This window comes from Notolepis coatsorum (genome assembly GCF_963971535.1).
Source record: "Notolepis coatsorum genome assembly, chromosome: 3".
NCBI classification, from domain to species: Eukaryota; Metazoa; Chordata; class Actinopteri; order Aulopiformes; family Paralepididae; genus Notolepis; species Notolepis coatsorum.
This window is the reverse complement of record NC_140167.1, coordinates 61,826,593-61,846,318: the sequence shown is the minus strand read 5'-3', so window position 1 is coordinate 61,846,318 and position 19,726 is coordinate 61,826,593. Positions and strand designations below refer to the sequence as shown.

General features: G+C 42.9%; 1 protein-coding gene across 3 annotated transcripts in view; it reads right to left on the bottom strand.

The window, feature by feature from the left end:
• Positions 1–19,726, bottom strand: part of csnk1g2b (casein kinase 1, gamma 2b) — a 120,801-nt gene that overhangs the window by 18,143 nt on the left and 82,932 nt on the right. For all 3 annotated transcript variants that reach the window (XM_084309966.1, XM_084309964.1, XM_084309965.1), the window contains exons 4-6: positions 16,222–16,370; positions 15,071–15,305; positions 14,350–14,435 (exon numbers count right to left, since the gene is read on the bottom strand). In XM_084309966.1, coding sequence (XP_084166092.1) covers positions 14,350–14,435; positions 15,071–15,305; positions 16,222–16,370 — 470 coding nt within the window. The remainder of the gene's footprint in view (positions 1–14,349; positions 14,436–15,070; positions 15,306–16,221; positions 16,371–19,726) is intronic.

Below are 19,726 nucleotides of genomic sequence, written 5' to 3'. Positions count from 1 at the left end.
CAGAGGGGTGTACAGGTATATTCAGAGTTAAGAGATTTGATAATTGCTGGGTCACTTCTTTCCAGAATATCTTAACTGGTGGGCAATCCCAGTACATGTGCATAAATGTACCCTCATCCCCATTTGTACATAAGGAGCATCTGGAGTCTTGTTTAAGACCCATTCTGTTCAATATAGTTAAGATTGATTTGTTGATGGTTCGGGTTACGTGACGCAAGTCGAACATTTGCCCAGGCTTCTTGCCAATCAAAATTTATTTCCAGGTCTGGTATATCCCTCCTCCAGACTGAGTCTAGGTGGAGGATTTCATACGAGGACGTTAGTAATTGATGATACAAATCTGATACAAAACCTCTCGGTGTCTCTCTTTCATAGAAGAATTTGTGGTATCTGTGGTGTTCAATTGGTATCCTTAATGGGACACCATGAGCCTTCAAACATAACAATAACTGTGCATGAAAAATAATATGTGGAACTGGTGAGATTACATTTTTTGTGTATTTCTTCATAACTACAAAAACCCTGTTTGTTGAAAACATCTCCTAATGTGTGTATGCCCTGCTTTTCCCATCTAGGGAATCGTATAGGTCGTTTTCCAATCAGGAGTGCATTGTTATTGAATAAGGGAGTATGATTATGCCATTTATGTGGGTTAGAATATTTTTTTTGTGTTTCACGCCATATCCGGATCGCATGAGTAATAATGGGGCCAAATTCCAGTTCGCATTGCTTAATTGATAATTTGGTGTATACTATGTCCTGCAGTCTATGTGGTGCTACTATATTTACTTCTAAATTTCTCCAGGATACTGATGCTTGGGGATCAAACCAGGTTGTCAGTGGTCTTAAAGTGTATGCCTTAAAATAGTGGAAAAAATCTGGAAATGCCATACCTCCGTCGGCTTTGTTTCTCTGTGCGGTGGATCTTTTTATACGTGGTGGTTTGTTATTCCAAATAAATTTGTATGCGTCTGGAGGGGGTAACGGTAGCATTGAGCTGATGAAGTTGATTCTAGGTAAGACATCCATCTTAACTATTGACACCCGTGCCTGTACTGAGTTTTTAAGTGTTGACCACCTGTCAAAGTCGTATTTTATTTTATTTTGGATTTCTATGTAATTGTGCTTCACCGTTTGGCTTATGGTAGGGAATACTTCAACTCCCAAACATCTAAAGTGTTTAACCATTGGTATTTCTACTGGAAGGAGTATATTTTTTGCAGGGGAGTTAAGTGGAAGGAAAGCCGACTTTGGCCAATTTATCTTAAATCCCGATAGATCGCCAAAGTCATCAATCAACTTGAGAAGATGAGGCTTTGCGGTGTTAGGGTTTTGCATGAACAGTATTACGTCGTCCGCATATAAACTAATTTTGTGTTGTGTGCCCTTGATTACGATTGGTTCTATGAATTGGGATTGTCTTATATATTGTGCTAAAGGCTCTAATGATAAATCGAATAGTCCGGGACTAAGAGGGCAACCCTGTCTAGAAGAGCGTGATACCGGAAAGATTTCGGAGGTGATTATACCTGTTGTAATCATGGCCGATGGGTCTTTGTATAATACTTTAATCATATCAATGAATCCTTTTCCTAACCCCATCCTTTCTAATACTGCCCATAGATACGACCATTCCAACCTATCGAAAGCTTTCATCGCATCCAGGGACAGCATCGCCTTAGATGTGGTGTCATCCTTGCTGGCTTCTAGCACATGTAATAACCGTCTTATATTATCCGTGATCAAGCGGCCTCTTATGAAGCCAGTCTGATCCGGATGAACTAAAGACGTCATATGCTTTTGAAGTCTGATGGCTAATACCTTGGAGTACAGCTTGATATCGGTTCCGAGGAGGCTTAAGGGTCTATAACTACCGCAATCGGTGGGGTCTTTGTCTTTTTTAAGGAGGACTGTTATGAGTGCAATATTGTCGTTCTTATAAGAAACGCCAACATCTATAGTGGAATTGACGTATACGGCTATAACTCAGCATTTCGGGAATTACCCTAGACCGCTCTAAAACCACGCTTATATTCACCAGGTATAACACGGGAACATATGGATGGAAAAATTCATTCTTTTTCACATATTGAACGATAGATAGGTGATGTCAAATGGGCCATAGTATTGTATCCATAGCTATAATATAGAATATAGTTATAGCTCTACAAACAAGGTGATGCAGTCCTATCTTTTAAAGCGTGGCAGTGCTAGAGCGGGGCCCCGTCTAATTCCTGGCAGTCAATGAGTTAAACTGGGGTAGTCAATGCAAACAAAACAAAGTTCATGCTGTTCTCTAGAGCTGCAGGGCTTGAGCGTTATTTCAAAGTGTTCTCCCTCAGGATTGGGATCGATTCACTTTCAATTTCAATGTTTTAGTTTGTCAAAAGTGTAAAAAAAAGTGTATTCTGAATTGATCCCAGACCGTGATTGTCTGATTTCTCAGTCCCTTCTAGGGTCTGCAGTGTTTTTTTTGTTTAGATGGGTATTGCAACCACAAGTGTTAAAGTTAAAGGTGCACTGGGTAGTTTGACTGACCTCTGGAAAGTAAAAAAAAAAAATACTTGAGATACATAAAGTGTTACAAGAGACCCTGGAGCTCTGTTTGTAACTAAGAGGTTATTTATTTATTTTTTATTCTCAAAACCTACCAGGCAGGCGCAGCTTTAAATCTGTGGCAGCTTTACTAAAAATGTATTGCATAATATCAGAATTGTATATCGCAACAGAATTATAGTAATTTTCACATATCTTCTTTTCTTTACGTGTCTATACGTTCTCATTGATGAATGTTGTCATTAGATGGTATAGATGGATTCATGCTAGCCATTGCAACTGGTGGGGCCACCAGTAGCTGAATCCTAGGAGATTTATGTTGATATCCCTGTTCACCATGATCTACCATTCCAAAAAGAGGGACTACGGTGACGGTTGTAGAGCAGGGCCCGCAGAGGAATCATCCGGTTAGTGATGGGGGTGAACTGTCGAGGTGGTGTGATATTTGGCGTGATATTTTGCTATGTTTTTAGCTGGTCTACCAACTGTAGGAGGTCACCAGGAGGGACAGATGAGTGATTGATCATAGGAGGGGATGGAGATTTAGTGAGAAAATTCTAACTTTAGTAATCCAAACTTTAATGTCAATTCAACATTCAAAGTGATGTAAGCAAACATACCGGAAATTATATTTTCGCAAGATACTGCCCAGTTTTTGTGTTCATTTCTGTCTTACAGACTTGAGGAGACACCTGGGTCAATCGGATTGCAGTCCAAGTTGCAGAAAGGCACACCAGCTACTGCAAAATTCACCTTGACCAGCCGGAGGTCTCTGAAAGCACCGAGCAGGCGAGCACATGCTATGGTGGCTAATGATCTGCTCGGCTGTCATACTGATACTTCTCATCGCTGCCATGGTGTGGTCTTCAACGCCGTCTGGTAGTATGGAATCCACTCTGACTACTGGTGCAAATAATACTGAGAACTATATACCATTCTGGTATATAGACAGGTATCATTCATTTTTGTGTTGATTATAATAGTAATTTTGAAGTAGAAGAACCCCCAGGTTAGTTCTCCCTCTAATGCCCCTAGTGGCCATGTGTTTTTTCAAGAGTGATTGACAGGTCATTGTCCGACACCCTGGTTAGGAACCAGTGCTCTGTTCTTTCCTCATCTGAAGATGACGTTTCAGATATGTCTGATTCTGAGGATTGTGTGTAGGTTTTCTTTTACCACACGTAACAGTACGATGCTTGACTGTTTGATGTAATAAAGTCTTATTCTCCATTTTCTGTTTCGTCTGATTACAATTTTTGTGGCATGGTACGTAGTGATTATGTTTCTAAACAGCGTTTTAAAAGCCAACTTTTTGGGACATTTGCTTAATTGCCATCTACCCTGGAGTTAGACAAGCAGATACATACCCTTTTCTTCTCTGTGCATGCATTAGGCTTAGGGAACAGCCGCACCGTTAGCCTAGCTTAGCGTCATTCATTGGAAGTAGGTGTGCCAGTGTAGCCTAGTTTCCAACAGTCACGAAATACACTCCAAATACAACTCCAAAACTTTCCTGTAAACATGTTGTGACTAGGCTTGGGCGGTATGACGGTATACCAGGGTATTTAGAAATCCCGTCGGTATGATTTTCAAATACCGTAAAATACAGATAAGTTTCTTTCTAGATGGGATCGTCGCAGTGAGCGTGACGTCACAGACTGTGTGCCACACGATGTTATAGTGTGTTCCTGTGGGTCGCCCATCTCGCATGTGTGTTAATCTGCATGACAAAGACTTATTTGTTCCGTATGTCATTTCAGATCTGTGTGTCTCGTATGTGCACGCTGTGCAGTTTGTTTAGGTTGGTAACACGGGTCGCTAAGGAATTTAGGTTCGAGGTTGAAGAAAGTGCACGTTTAGGTTGAAAGAATGGCCCTAATGTTAAAGCGTTTCCCCCCCGATAAGATAAACCCAATGGAAAAACATGCACAACAGATCGCTAACGCTGTGGCGTCCTTGACGAAGACGGGCAGGAGCACTTGGATTGGTCCCCGGGGCGCGGCTCACGTCGACACCCTATCTGCTCCCGGCTGCCCATGGTGGGAAGGATGACGGGATGGGTCAAGTGCAGAGACTCAATCGCATTAGGCGACACAAGAAAAATTGCATGCGTGTGTTCCTGTGTGTGTGTGCCGCCCATCACGCGTGTGTGTCGTTTGCATGCCAAATAAAGACTTCCTAAGTCCTGCATTATTACGGTGGAGTTTTAACAATGAGGCCGTGCCTCGCAGGCTGCAGAGCTGAAGAGTTCCAGCTTTGATGATGGAGGGTCCCTGCAGTGGACCCCCCACGGAGCGTTTTGGTTATGTGGCCACAGTGGCCTACAGTGTTTGCCTGTGAACTCTTTGTAGCAGCGTGGGTCACTGTGGTTCTGGGATCAGAGTTTACTCCTGGCGTTATTTCCAGTTCGGGTGTCTGTACCCATTTGAAAGTGTCTTTTATTCAGATGTTTCATGGGTACAGGGAAGGACGTGTGCTAGGCTCGCCACGGTGTTACTCTGTTCAGGCTCCACCAAGTACATTACTTGCCCACCGCCCCCACCAGTGTATGCTTTTCTTCTTTTTATTATTATTATTATTATTATATATTTTTTATAATAAAACCCATTTAGTTAATTTTCGCATATCGGTGCCCACGTTCATGAAATGTCTAAGTGTGTAGGTGTTGAGTCTGTTGATGTGTAGGTGTTGAGTGTGTTGATGTTGAGTGTGTTGATGTGTAGGTGTTGAGTGTGTTGATGTTGAGTGTGTTGGTGTATAGGTGTCGAGTGTGTTGATGTTGAGTGTGTTGGTGTATATGTGTTGAGTGTGTTGATGTGTAGGTGTTGAGTGTGTTGATGTTGAGTGTGTTGGTGTGTAGGTGTTGAGTGTGTTGATGTTGAGTGTGTTGGTGTGTAGGTGTTGAGTGTGTTGGTGTGTAGGTGTTGAGTCTGTTGGTGTGTAGGTGTTGAGTCTGTTGATGTGTAGGTGTTGAGTGTGTTGATGTTGAGTGTGTTGATGTGTAGGTGTTGAGTGTGTTGGTGTGTAAGTGTTGAGTCTGTTGATGTGTAGGTGTTGAGTGTGTTGATGTTGAGTGTGTTGGTGTATAGGTGTTGAGTGTGTTGATGTTGAGTGTGTTGGTGTGTAGGTGTTGAGTGTGTTGGTGTGTAGGTGTTGATGTGTAGGTGTTGAGTGTGTTGATGAGTAGGTGTTGAGTCTGTTGAGTAGGTGTTGAGTCTGTTGATGAGTAGGTGTTGAGTGTGTTGATGAGTAGGTGTTGAGTGTGTTGATGTGTAGGTGTTGAGTGTGTTGATGTGTAGGTGTTGAGTGTGTTGATGTGTAGGTGTTGAGTGTGTTGATGAGTAGGTGTTGAGTCTGTTGATGAGTAGGTGTTGAGTGTGTTGATGAGTAGGTGTTGAGTGTGTTGATGAGTAGGTGTTGAGTCTGTTGATGAGTAGGTGTTGAGTCTGTTGAGTAGGTGTTGAGTGTGTTGATGAGTAGGTGTTGAGTCTGTTGATGAGTAGGTGTTGAGTGTGTTGATGAGTAGGTGTTGAGTCTGTTGAGTAGGTGTTGAGTGTGTTGATGAGTAGGTGTTGAGTGTGTTGATGAGTAGGTGTTGAGTGTGTTGATGAGTAGGTGTTGAGTGTGTTGATGTGTAGGTGTTGATGTGTAGGTGTTGAGTCTTTTGATGAGTAGGTGTTGAGTGTTGATGAGTAGGTGTTGAGTGTGTTGATGAGTAGGTGTTGAGTCTGTTGATGAGTAGGTGTTGAGTCTGTTGATGAGTAGGTGTTGAGTCTGTTGATGAGTAGGTGTTGAGTGTGTTGATGAGTAGGTGTTGAGTGTGTTGATGAGTAGGTGTTGAGTCTGTTGAGTAGGTGTTGAGTGTGTTGATGAGTAGGTGTTGAGTCTGTTGATGAGTAGGTGTTGAGTGTGTTGATGAGTAGGTGTTGAGTAGGTGTTGAGTGTGTTGATGTGTAGGTGTTGAGTCTGTTGATGAGTAGGTGTTGAGTGTGTTGATGAGTAGGTGTTGAGTGTGTTGATGTGTAGGTGTTTATGTGTAGGTGTTGAGTCTTTTGATGAGTAGGTGTTGAGTGTTGATGAGTAGGTGTTGAGTGTGTTGATGAGTAGGTGTTGAGTCTGTTGATGAGTAGGTGTTGAGTCTGTTGATGAGTAGGTGTTGAGTGTGTTGATGAGTAGGTGTTGAGTGTGTAGATGTGTAGGTGTTGATGTGTAGGTGTTGAGTCTTTTGATGAGTAGGTGTTGAGTGTGTTGATGAGTAGGTGTTGAGTGTGTTGATGAGTAGGTGTTGAGTCTGTTGATGAGTAGGTGTTGAGTCTGTTGATGAGTAGGTGTTGAGTGTGTTGATGAGTAGGTGTTGAGTGTGTAGATGTGTAGGTGTCGAGTGTGTTGATGACACCTGACCTCCATAGTGGGAAAACTGAGCACCAACATATTTGCTATGTGGCCCACATGCAACACTGACATTCACATCCAGTTGCTTCATCTGACTGAAGAACAATGTTAAGCATCAATAAGCCACAGATCATATCGAGTTGGTATTATGCAACGGCAGCATTCTGAGAACTCTGTGAATCCTTCCTGTGAGCGCGTTAACCTCTTAAGCCGGGATCCCTATTTTCTGAAAATCCGCCTAAAATACATACCTAAGTAAATGGAATATTGCTCCACTTCTACAAAGTCCACTTGCATATTCTTCTAGGGACATATATGGACCTCAGTGAATGTATTCCCAGTGTCAGAAATATTGTGTCTATTACTAGGCTTGCTTAAATTGTGATGAAACAAAGGAGAATATTAATTATGATTTTTCTTAGCATTTTTGACAGTGAATAACACCATGCAAAAAATTACCAGACATGAAAAACTGCCAATGATCTCGTTCAGTACATTCTTGAGATCATGTGTACAAAAAAATTGAAGGAAATTAATAAAGGGAAGATGATTAAACAGAAGGTTTTGTAGATACAGTACTGAATTCTCCCATCCGGACCAATGCAATTTGAAATATTATTATAGAATATAGAATAGCAGGCTTATAAATTACCTTATTATAGCCAATTTGCACATTTATATACTGTATATACATATATTATCTTTCAAATGCCCAAGTTCAATTTGGATTTAGTATCACCAGGCGTGCATAAGAACAGATAATGAAATCTAGTGTATGTACACTACTTTTTTGTTTTTGCCAGGGTGGCACCATTTTGAAACTAATTTCAAATCTAATTGTTGCTACATGCTAAAAAATAGGGAAGAGAAACTAACTGCGCTTCAATATATACCAATAACATTATGTTTTGTGGTTTATTATGCAGAGTAATAAGAGATATTAAAAAAATTCATACAGAAGTAATTAGCTTGAAACCCCATAGAGGCCTTTGGGAAGTGTCGTTCGGAAAAATTCCAACACTTTCGCGAACTAAATAACACCAAAACGAATATGAAAATCTATTCAATAACACTTTAACCTATTGGTAAACTAACGTATTGATGATAATATACATTATAACTGCTGTTGTGACATAGGTATGATGTTTATACTTGAATACGTTTGAAAAATAAAACGATACTTTTGTCAAACAGTCTGGAGAGATTGATTTATGACGTGATGTCATTTTGGGACCGGTACCGGTCTTGTCGGGCTTAAGATGTTAAAAGAATACTCTGCAACTCTCTATCTTCCTCAAAATTGTTCGCCCAATAATGTTAACTGCTGGAAACACACACACCAACTTTCTTCCGTGCAACTTTCCCTCACAGCTGATCCGGGGGAAAAAAGACAAACATGACAAACATTCTTTTGCTGGTCTGGACTGGTCCTCTGAGCTCCTCTCCAGTCGAGCTGCCGCGGTGTTTAAATCCAAAATATTGATAAATCCTCTGCCATTGTTGTGTAGCATGTCGTCTTATCTCTTCGTTCTCCATTTGGGATTTTTGTTGCTTTCTTCCTGTTGTACCAAACCCGTACCGAACCGTGATCCCAAAACAGAGGTAACCAAACCATGGCTTCCATGTACCGTTACACCCCTAGTACAGAGACATAAGTTCACACACAAATGCATGCATGCACACACACACACTCATACTGCACACACAAGAGACATACAGTACATGTACACAGACATACATACATACACACACACACAATCCACAGGGGAGCGTTGTGCAGGTTTTAATGGATGGTGTTATTTTCCGTGGGAAGCATAAATGTCAGGTTGTGTTGTGCCTGAGGTCAGGTGGGATGATTAGTATAAAAACACTACACTGAATCAAGAGTGTACAACAGTACAACGCTATTTTGGGATAAAAACATGATTGAAATATATCCTTTTGAATGAAGAAGCACCATGACCACGCCGATTCGTTTACAAGACATTGTCTTCACAGATATTTCACTAAAGCAATGTAGATTACGTTATGGTCCGATAATAGCGCATGCCATATCTTTATGGCGCAAATATGAAAAGTTACTTAAATGGGATACTAAGTGGCATGAACAGACTCCCTTATTTCATAACCCCTTTTTGCTTAGCGGAGGCCGCAGTTTTGTAGCTCATTCATGGTCTAATTGTGGCATTCATGTACTTGGCGATGTTATGGAGGACAATGGTCTAAGAACATTCTCAGATCTGAAAGAGTCATATAACTGACCTGGCACCTCCTTTTTTTATATTTACAGCTTCGTTCGGCTATGCGAGCCTATGGAGTTCCATGGACCAAACCAACTACTCACCCGTTAATTACTTTCTCTAAAAAAAACTGCAGGTCTCTCCAAAGGACAAGTCTCTATAATTTATAAAGATCTATCACAAAGATGTACTTCGTTAATACCTGTTATCCAATCGTGGAGCACAGAATTGGGATTAGAACACCATCACTCTATCAATTGGACCAGAGTTTGGGGAAATATTACTATGGCATCACGAAACCCAAATCATCAGCAGATTAATTTCAATTTTGTCCATAAAACATATTTAACCCCCCAGAATGCTTATAGAATGAGACGTGCTATTTCACCAAACTGTACACTTTGTTCTCTAAATACTACTGGTACTTTTACACATATGATGTGGGAATGCCCCACAGTAAAAAGTTTCTGGGAACAGATAACTAATTATCTATCTAAAGTATTACAAAAACATATTCCCTGTTGTCCCAAATTACTTCTCTGATGATGATTCTTTAGCTTTAAGTATTGTTCAGAGACGATTTTGGCTGGCAGGAAATACTGCTGCAAAAAAAATGTTGGCGCTGCGATGGCAAGCTCCACACTCTCTGCCCTTTAATCACTGGAAATGGAAACAGTTATTAGCTGATGTTGTAACAATGGAGCTTTCTACAGCTAGATTAAATGGTGCAAGCTATCAAACAATAGATAGCTGGAACCATATTCTCTATCAAGTTAGGACCTTTACTATATAGCTAGCAGGACATAACTAATTATATCTGTATAATTCCTTTTATTTTTTATTTTCTTGGTCTTTGTTGAAATTTTTGTTCAATTATTTTTCTTCTCAGGCCTATGACGGGGTGGGTTACTATTATTATTATTATTATTATTATTATTATTATTATTATTATTATTATTATTATTATTATTATTATTATTATTATTATTATTATTATTATTTTATTTATTTTTTGTCAACGGTGGTTGGTGCAGGGGTTAGGAGTTTTTATTTTAAATGAGGCAAGGGGCAAGCCAATGCATGTAATTGGCAAATAATTTAAATGTATGTTTTATGTGCATTGTATGCCTGTACCTGTGCCTTTTCTTCCAAAAAATGAAATAAAAATATATATAAAAAAAAAAGAAGCACCATGACAAATTCTCAGTCCTAATCTCTACCAACTGTACCAAACGGTCTGTGGGCGGGTGGTGGATGGGGTGGGGTGGTCCACAATGCCCTGAGGCTCTGCAAGATGGTAAATGGTAAATGGCTGCTTTTTTATATAGCGCTTTTATCCAAAGTGCTTTACAATTTGTTACTCACATTTTACCCATTCACTCACACATTCACACACCAACGGCGGAGGCAACCATGCCTCCTCATGGGAGCAATTAGGGGTCTTGCTCAAGGACACATCGACACGCTGCCCGGGAGGAGCGGGAATCGAACCGGGAACCTCTGGATTGGCAGACGAGTCGACTGCTCTACCTACTGAGCCACTGTCGCCCCCAAGATCGCCTTCAACAACTATTTCAATTGCCTGACTTCTATCAGCATGTGACTTGCAACACCAGAGGCGGTAACATCCTAGATCACTGTTACACGCAATTTAAAGGTGGCTACAAGGCTCATTCTGATAGTGGCTTTGGTAAGTCAGATCACGCGTCAATCTTTCTTTCACCAAAGTACAGACAGAGAATTAAAAGTACTCCCGTAGTCTCGCGAGAGGTGCAGAAATGGGATGTGACGTCAGAGGAGACGATCCGGTCAGTGTTTCACCACACAGACTGGAATGTGTTCCGCGACACAGATAACATTAATGTCTACACGGAGACAGTGCTGGACTATGTTTGTACTAGGGTGAAAGAAACAATCCCCACTACCAAAATGAAAGTTTACCCAAATCAAAAACCCTGGGTAGACAAATCCGTCCGTGAAGCTCTGAGAGAGCGCACCAAAGCATACAACGACGGCCTAGAGGCAGGCAACATGAATGACCACAAGGTGGCGCGATACAACGTAAGGAGGACAGTGTCAGAGGCCAAACGACGCTACAGGGATAAAATTGAACTCCAGTTTGAACAAGCTGACTCTAGAGCTATGTGGCAGGGGCTCAAAACGATGACAGACTACAAAGGCGCCTCCCTCAAACTGAACAGTGACATCTCCTTAGCAAATGACCTCAATACCTTCTATGCGAGGTTTGATGCTGGTAATAACAACACCAGCTCACAAGCCTCGGCAAAGGGGGGGGGGGGGTCGGCTGCTGATGGAGGCGCAGTGTTCAGGGTAACAGAGCATGAGGTGAGGCGGACCTTTAAAAAAGTGAATATCAGGAAGGCAGCAGGTCCAGACGGCATCCCCGGCCGCGTCCTAAAAGTCTGTGCCGACCAACTGGCCCCAGTATTCACTGACATATTTAACCTGTCCTTAGAACAGGCTGTCATCCCCACCTGCCTGAAGAAGTCCACTATTATCCCTGTACCCAAAAAATCCAAGCCTGCTTGCCTCAACGACTACCGCCCTGTAGCTCTCACCTCCATAGCCATGAAGTGCTTTGAGAAGCTAGTAAAGGGCTACATCTGCTCCTCCCTCCCCATCAACATGGACCCCCTGCAATTTGCATACCGCCCCAACAGGTCCACGGAGGACGCCATATCCCATGTGCTGCACACAGCAGCATCACACCTGGACAAGAGGCAGGGGAACTATGTGAGAATGCTATTCATCGACTACAGCTCGGCATTCAATACCATAGTCCCCTCCATACTCATAGCCAAGCTCAGGGACCTGGGCTTGGGCTATGACCTCTGCCAGTGGGTCTTGGACTTCCTGACTGGCAGACCCCAGGTGGTGAGAGCAGGCAACTGCACCTCCTCATCCATCACCCTCAACATAGGGGCCCCCCAGGGCTGTGTTCTGAGTCCCCTCCTCTACTCCCTGTACACACACGACTGTGTGGCTCAGCGGAGTAGCAATACAATCGTCAAATTTGCTGACGACACAGTGGTGGTGGGCCTGATCTCTGCCAACGACGAGAGGGCCTACCTGGAAGAGGTCAAGGTCCTGGCGGGATGGTACCAGGAAAACAGCCTCTCCCTGAACGTCAGCAAAACAAAGGAGATGATTGTGGACTTCAGGAGGTCGGGGGTCAAGGACTACAGCCCCCTCAGCATCGACGGGGCACCGGTTGAGAGAGTCAACAGCTTTAAGTACCTCGGAGCCTACATATCCGAGGACTTGACATGGACCACACACATTAACAGTGTTGTGAAGAAGGCACGACAACGCCTCTACTTCCTCAGGCGCCTAAGGAAGTTCCAAGTCAGCCAGAAGATCCTTAAGAACTTCTACTCATGTACAATAGAGAGCATCTTGACCGGCAACATCACCTCCTGGTTTGGGAATAGCACTGCACAAGACCAAAGCAGACTACAAAGAGTGACACGTTCAGCCGAACGCACAATTGGAGGGGGGCTCCCCACCCTCCAGAACATTTACTATAAGCGTTGCAAGGGCAAGGCTAAGAGAATCATTAAAGACTCCAGTCACCCGAACAACTGCCTCTTTGAACTGCTGCGGTCAGGCAAGCGATACAGGAGTCTCAAGGCGAGCACAGAAAGACTCAGAAGAAGCTTCTATCCCCAGGCCATCAGGCTGCTAAACGAACAATGAATGAACACTACACAACAACAACCACCAAACGCACATAGCACACACATCCACACGCACACACTCACTTTAAACAAACACACTGTAGCACCCACTCCACACACTTATAGCACACACCCACTTTAAACAAACACACTGTAGCACCCACTCCCCACACTTTATATTTATGGATGAAGGATTGCACTACAACTCGTACACCTTACTGTAAATTGTACCTAAAATTGTACCTCATCCCATTTCTGCTTTGCACTAGATAGTACTGTACATTAGTACACTGCATAGTATTGTGTATTGTATATTATATGGTAACTCAGAACATTGTACATATGTCTATACCGAACACTGTGACCTCATTTTCTTCTTCTAAATTCATGCTATATTATGTTATTATGTTATTTGATACTATCTTGTCTAGCACAGTCTCTGGAGCGTAACAGTAAGAAGCATTTTGTATGAAAGTATTCTGTACTTCTGTATGACAACTATTAAAGAACTTGAACTTGAACTTGAACTTGTATTGGTTTTCAGCTGAGAGTTTTAGTGTCCGACGGATTAATCGTCGTCTTAGCGGCTATTCCACCCTGCCGCAGTACATTTATGGTGAGACACTTTGGTTATTATGTCTGCGTGTGATGATGATGATGATGATGATGAAGGACCGAAAGGAAATACTTACAATCTGTGTAAAGTGTAAATTCTGTGAGTTGTTAAGTTTTGCCTATCAAGTGCTCCATTATCTAACATGAGATAAATGTATGTGCAGATTGGGCCCAGCATCTATGACTGCCTCCTCCTAGTAGATTATTATATTTAAATGTTTTTTTCTCTCTCCACACTGAATGAGATATCTTCTTAAAGAAAAATTATAACAATATCTCTGGTAAACATGAGACAAAGACGTCTTTCTGCACGACTGCATGCGGGAAACGCCATCTTACAGATTTGTCTATTAAATCAACATCAATTAGTAAAAAAAATAAAAATTTCTAAAAAGAACTAGGACTTATTTTTATTGAATGAGAACATCTTTAGTCGAGGACAGCCCCATTAGCATCAGTGTAAATATGCGGTTCAATGTAGCTCCAGCACTGCCAGGGTTAGGGGTTCGATTCCCAACTGGGGCCACCCATACTGAAAAATGGATGCAGTCATTACACTATAAAGCAGTTTGTGTAGGATTGGTAGGTCACCCATTCAATATACAGACATTTAAGGAATTCACCTAACATCTCCCTGGGGTCAATTACGTTTAGCGTCAATCCATTTCCTAAGATGATGCTTTGAATGAGTTATTATGCTACATTTCTTTATGATGTATTTATGATGTGTTATGTTACATTATGCACCGTCATCTATGTATTGTATGGTGTTGATGTTTTTCGTTGTGCTCATTGTGCAAACCCTCTATAGGGGCAATACAGGTTTCCTTCACAACACAGTACTGTACCTTCAGGCCCTGCCAGGGGAGGCTCCCTCGCAGGAAATACATGAACATGTGACCCAGCGCCTCCAGGTCATCCCTTCTGCTTTGCTCTGCAACAGAGAACAGGGCGGTCTGGTTACAACTCCATCACAACTAACTCTGAACGCATTTTCACTGCTGCATCTACACACTGGACCCTCAAACCGAAACCAGCCAGGTGCGACTACTGTGACTGAATGGCACGTTTTTCTCGACAGAAATCGTAAGCTTTAGTGTGTAAAACATTAAGACTCTCTCTCTCTCTCTCTCTCTCTCTCTCTCAACAGATGGGTCTGGACATTATGGAAACACTTGGCGACGGGTTGACGGTGTAGCTTACCGGCTTATATTCTAAGAGATAGAGATATTTACTCTGTAATATCAAAGTGAGTAATCCTGTAGTATACAGTATGAAGTTCTGCAGGAATCAGTCCCTTTAACTGAAACATGAACACGAGGCCATCATGGTGCCAGGGAGAACACCGCCATAGTGTGATTAAAAGGAACTTCAAGAATTTAGCAACACAAAAGGCTAGGTATCCATCACAGAACCGATACAAATCGCAATGATTTAGCAAGATAAGAGATATGGGAAATTGTAACATGACATGGTGTCTGTGTGTTATCAAGCTTAGAGACGATATATGCTTAGAACATTTACTTTTCCCATAAGGGGCTTCAATGGTAGGAGGAAAAACTGTCTCACCTTTGCCCAGGTGTGTGTTGATGCTCATGTAGCGTGCCGTGCCTGTCAGGCTTTTATGCTCCCGGTAGGGGATGTGTTTTTTGGTCTCGGGGTCGATGTACTCTTTGGCCAGACCAAAGTCGATGATGTGGATGGTGTGTTGCCTCTTGCTTCCCGGCCGCCCCACCAGGAAGTTCTCCGGCTTGACGTCTCTGTATATCAAGCTCTTGGTGTGGACATATTCCATCCGCGTTATCTGTCAGACGGAGCAAAAGAGACAAGATTTTTACAAGATTACGATCTCCTGGAATTTCAGTCAGGCGTTCAGGCTGGAGGTAGATGAAACACAGCAAAGATAAGTGGAACGTCGTACTTCTTTTGACATCAATAAAGGTCTGATGTTATATATATATATATAGAGTATAAAATAAATAGATAAAGAATGTTGTACCTTTGCAATATCTTTACAGTGGTTTCCAAGTTTACACAAGCAGTGAACTCTGTAGGTGTGGGTGTGTGTACGTGACTAGGAATCACACTCCCAACAAAGTCTGCTTTGAAAATAAACATCACTTTATCCAACACTTAAAAACAGATTTGTTGCCCCACTACTGTCAATCTTATAGCAGCAGTAGTAAAGCTAGTAGTAAGGATTCTCTTCTTGTACATCTGCCTGTAAGAGGCTGACTAGGTGGATCTTCTGTTTCAGCGTATGGGACATCCACATTTCCACCAAACCTTTCCTAAAGGATGTTGGAAACCATTGTGGGTTTTTTCACATTGTGGGGGGGAAAGGGTTCCAAGTTCAGTTGTACTTTATCGTCCCCGTGGGGGAAATTATTCCTCTGCAATTGATCCATCCTATTTTCTTTGTTGTTCCATTTATTATGTGCTATATTTTCTCAACATCATTGAAAACACTTGTTTTAAATGGTCTTTTCCAGATCAAATAAAGGATGGAATGAAACCACTTAAAGAGCAGCGGGCAGCCACAGGCGCCTGGGGGACAGACTCTAGTTGTCATGTCAGTGTCTTGGTCAAGAGCAATAACGGCATTAAGTCCCCAGATTGGACTTCTTTTACAATACTAACATTCCATTCTAGGCCGATCAAATGTAGACCTATTTTCCTGCAAAAAAAAGTATCCCTGTTTAAGGCCCTGCTGTCCTTACCAGCTGTATGGCTATCATGAGGACGGTCTTGAGGGAGAAGGTGCGGTCGCAGAGGTCAAACAGGTCCTCCAGGCTGGGTCCCAGCAGCTCCAGCACCATGGCGTTGTATTTCCCACAGGGGCCAAAGTAGTACACCTGAGGGATACCCTCTGTGGAGAGACACACACAGACAGACACATGGGTTAGTACAGGGTAGGGCTGACCCAGATTAGTCGAATAATCGATCGAAAGGAGCCGTAGCCGACTGCCAACCTCTTAGTCGAATGCAAAAAAATTATAATTATATATATTTTTTTTTATTTTATTTTTTAATCATTCTTTCCAAAAGAAAAGAGGCCTAGAAGCGTGGCTAACACTAATGGCACGCATACCAGAGGCTAACTGCCTAAGAAAACAGGCACAGAGGCACTGAAAAAGGATTTCACCCATCTAATGAACACACTAGACTAGACAAATATCAAGATGTATCCATCAGTGGACCAATTGCATGCTTTCGCAGAGGACAAGAAGCCTTCCGTCGACTCCTTCAGACATTAAGCACCCCCACAGCCCAAATTGAATGATAAAACATGTGTTTTCTTTTTCATAGTCGATTATCGGCTAATTTTGGAGACTACAAGTTGAGTATACAAATCCTTAGTCGGGGACAGCCCTAGTACAGGGACTCTTACACCATGGATGATGCTTCAGGGATTTCCTCTGTAAACACATAAGCCTCGTCTCCACTAGCCAGGGTTTAGATGTCCTGTCTGACTGGCACACAGTGAGCATCTCTTTTTTTTTTTTTACCTGGTCAAACCTGGCTGAACCCCAGCTGAGACAGACACCTTTCACAACCTGGCCAAAGCCGGCTGGGACTGTTGCATCATCATGGTTTAGCTTGTGTACCACAGTTGTCATTGAGAATTCTTAAAGGTTTTCTAGTGACCGGAGAGTTTACAAGAAACGCAATGGAGACACGAACCCAACCATAACATACCATGCTAGACCATGGCTAGCCCCAGCCAGGCTGAACATAGTTAAGGGAGACAAGGCACTAATCACACACGCATGGGGCTGACTTGAATGCTTCAAATGAGTTAAAATCCTTTGTAGAAATAATGATCCAACATTAATTTAGAAAATCTGTTCTTCTCAGACAACGACATCATAGGAACGTTCAGAAAACCTGCCTACCCCACAGCTCTCGTTTACCCACTGCATTGAAACTCTCGCATGAGAAGAATGAAGCTTCGATTACTCGAGGATAATTACGGCTGAAGTTTTGAAGCCCAAAAATTTCTATATATAAATATCTATAGGTTGGAGTCAAAAGTAGGACACCTGAGGGACTCCCTCTACAAGACACGTGACAAAAACAAGTCCAGGAGTTCATGTACTATGGTTGGACTCAAAAGTAGGACACCTGAAGGGATTTGCTTTGTGAAGAGAAACTCAGACTCAAGGGTTGGTAAAGGCAGTGGAAATGTAATGTAGTTTCGCACCCTGGGAGCCAAGCTCATTAAAATATATTTCTACACACTGGCTGGAGGATTATTCCATCTGTCTGCTGTAGGTCACACACGTCTCTCCTTTTCTCTGTCGATCATATAAGTCAACCTCACACCAAAATAAACAAACGCAGCCAGCTAGGGATGCAGCAAGACCACGTTTTCACTGATCACAATCACAATTCAGAGTACTAAACCTTCAGTATGGATCTATACAGAGTACCAATCCCATTCTTTTTACTTAAAAGGTACAGGCTTAGGCCATAAGTTTGGGGTCATTGGACAAAAATTATTGATATATAAAATATTAACATGCTTCTATGATAGGATATATTTTAATTTATATTGCACCCCACCAGCCAACTTTTACATCGGTACGGGGCGCAGCCCGGGGGAAAAAGTAACTCAGTGGGTTTTAACTTAAGTAAGGCCTTAAAAGTCTAAGATGTTGGCAGACTTGATGTTAAAAGGGAGCTTATTCCACAGTGTCTGCGCCATCACTGCAAAAGCCCGGTAACCCTTTGTCACCAGTTTGTCGGGACCCTCAGACACAGTTGGTCATTCGATCTGAGGGACCTGGAGCTGACAGGTTAGACTAAGAGTTTGCTGGGGTCGAGACCGCTGAGGGCTTCATCAGGGTCTTGAATTTGAATTGAGACCAGCCTGGCAGCAGCATTTTGGGCGCGCTGGAGGGGGTAGAGGGTTGTCAGGAAGACCAGAGTAGAGGGAATTGCAATAGTCCAGTCGTGAGAAAATGAGCATGGGGATGACTTTCTGAAGGTTGCTGGGGGAGAGGAAGGACTTGATTTTTGTAATGATGCACAGTTGAAAGAAACAGGACTGTACCACTGATCTCACTTGATGGTCGAAGTTGAGATCAGACTCAAATACAAGGTTTCTCACACTGGGTTTCACCAAGGAGGAGAGGCTTCCCATGTTACTGGAGATCTGAGTGACTGAGGTGGTGGTGCAAAACAGCATGATCTCCCACTTGCTCTCATTCAACTGCAGGTGGTTTTGCGACATCCAATCCTTGATGTTGCCCAGGCAGGTCTTCAGGCGATCTAGGCCAGTGGAGTCAGCTGTTGTGAGTGGGAAGTAGATCTGGGTATTATTGGCGTAGCAGTGGAAGCAGATGTTGTGCCGTGTGATGATTTGACTGAGGGGGAGCATGTAGAGATTGAAGAGGATGGGTGCCAGGATTGAACCATGTGGCACCCCGCAGGTGAGGTTGGCTTGCTGGGAGGAGAAGTTGGCTAGACTCAGAGTTTGTTCTATTGTTTAGGTAGGATCTGAACCAGGAGAGGGCGGTGTTGGTGATGCCAACGCCCTGTTGGAGGCGGTCAGTGAGGACGGAGTGTCAAATGTTGCACTCAGGTCGAGGAGGACCAGTGCAGCACATTTCACAGTATCCACGGTGAGGAGAAGGTCATTGAGGACGTTCAGAAGGGCGGACTCAGTGCTGTGTGCTGCCCGAAACCCAACTGGAATTTCTACAAGATGTTGTTCCTCTTGAGGTAGGGCATCAGCTGACTGAAGACAGCCTTTTCCAGGATTTTCGATAGAAAGTGCAGTTTGGAGATGGGTAATTACTGAGGGGAGTGGGGTCTAACCTGTTTCTTGAGGAGAGGTTGAACCACTGCTTGTTTGAGGCAGGATAGAACGGTACCAGTAGCCAGGGAGTTGTTGACAATGGCGAGGATGTGTGGACCCACGGTGTCAAAAACCTCCTTGAGGAGGGGGGCAGGGATGGGGTCCTCAGAGAGGGATGAGAAGGTAAAGGGCTCAAAACTGGCGAGGGTGGATGAGCATCCCTGAGTGATGACTAAGTCCTGTGTGGAATGTGGGATATTCCTTCTGATGGTCTCTACCTTTTCTGAGAAAAAGGACAGAAATTCCTCACACTTAGCGGAGGATGGATCCTGGACAGGGGGTGAACAACAGAATTTATAGTCCGGAATAGAACTCTGGGATTTTGTGTGTCGTTGGCAATTAGAGTAGCAAAGTATTTGTCT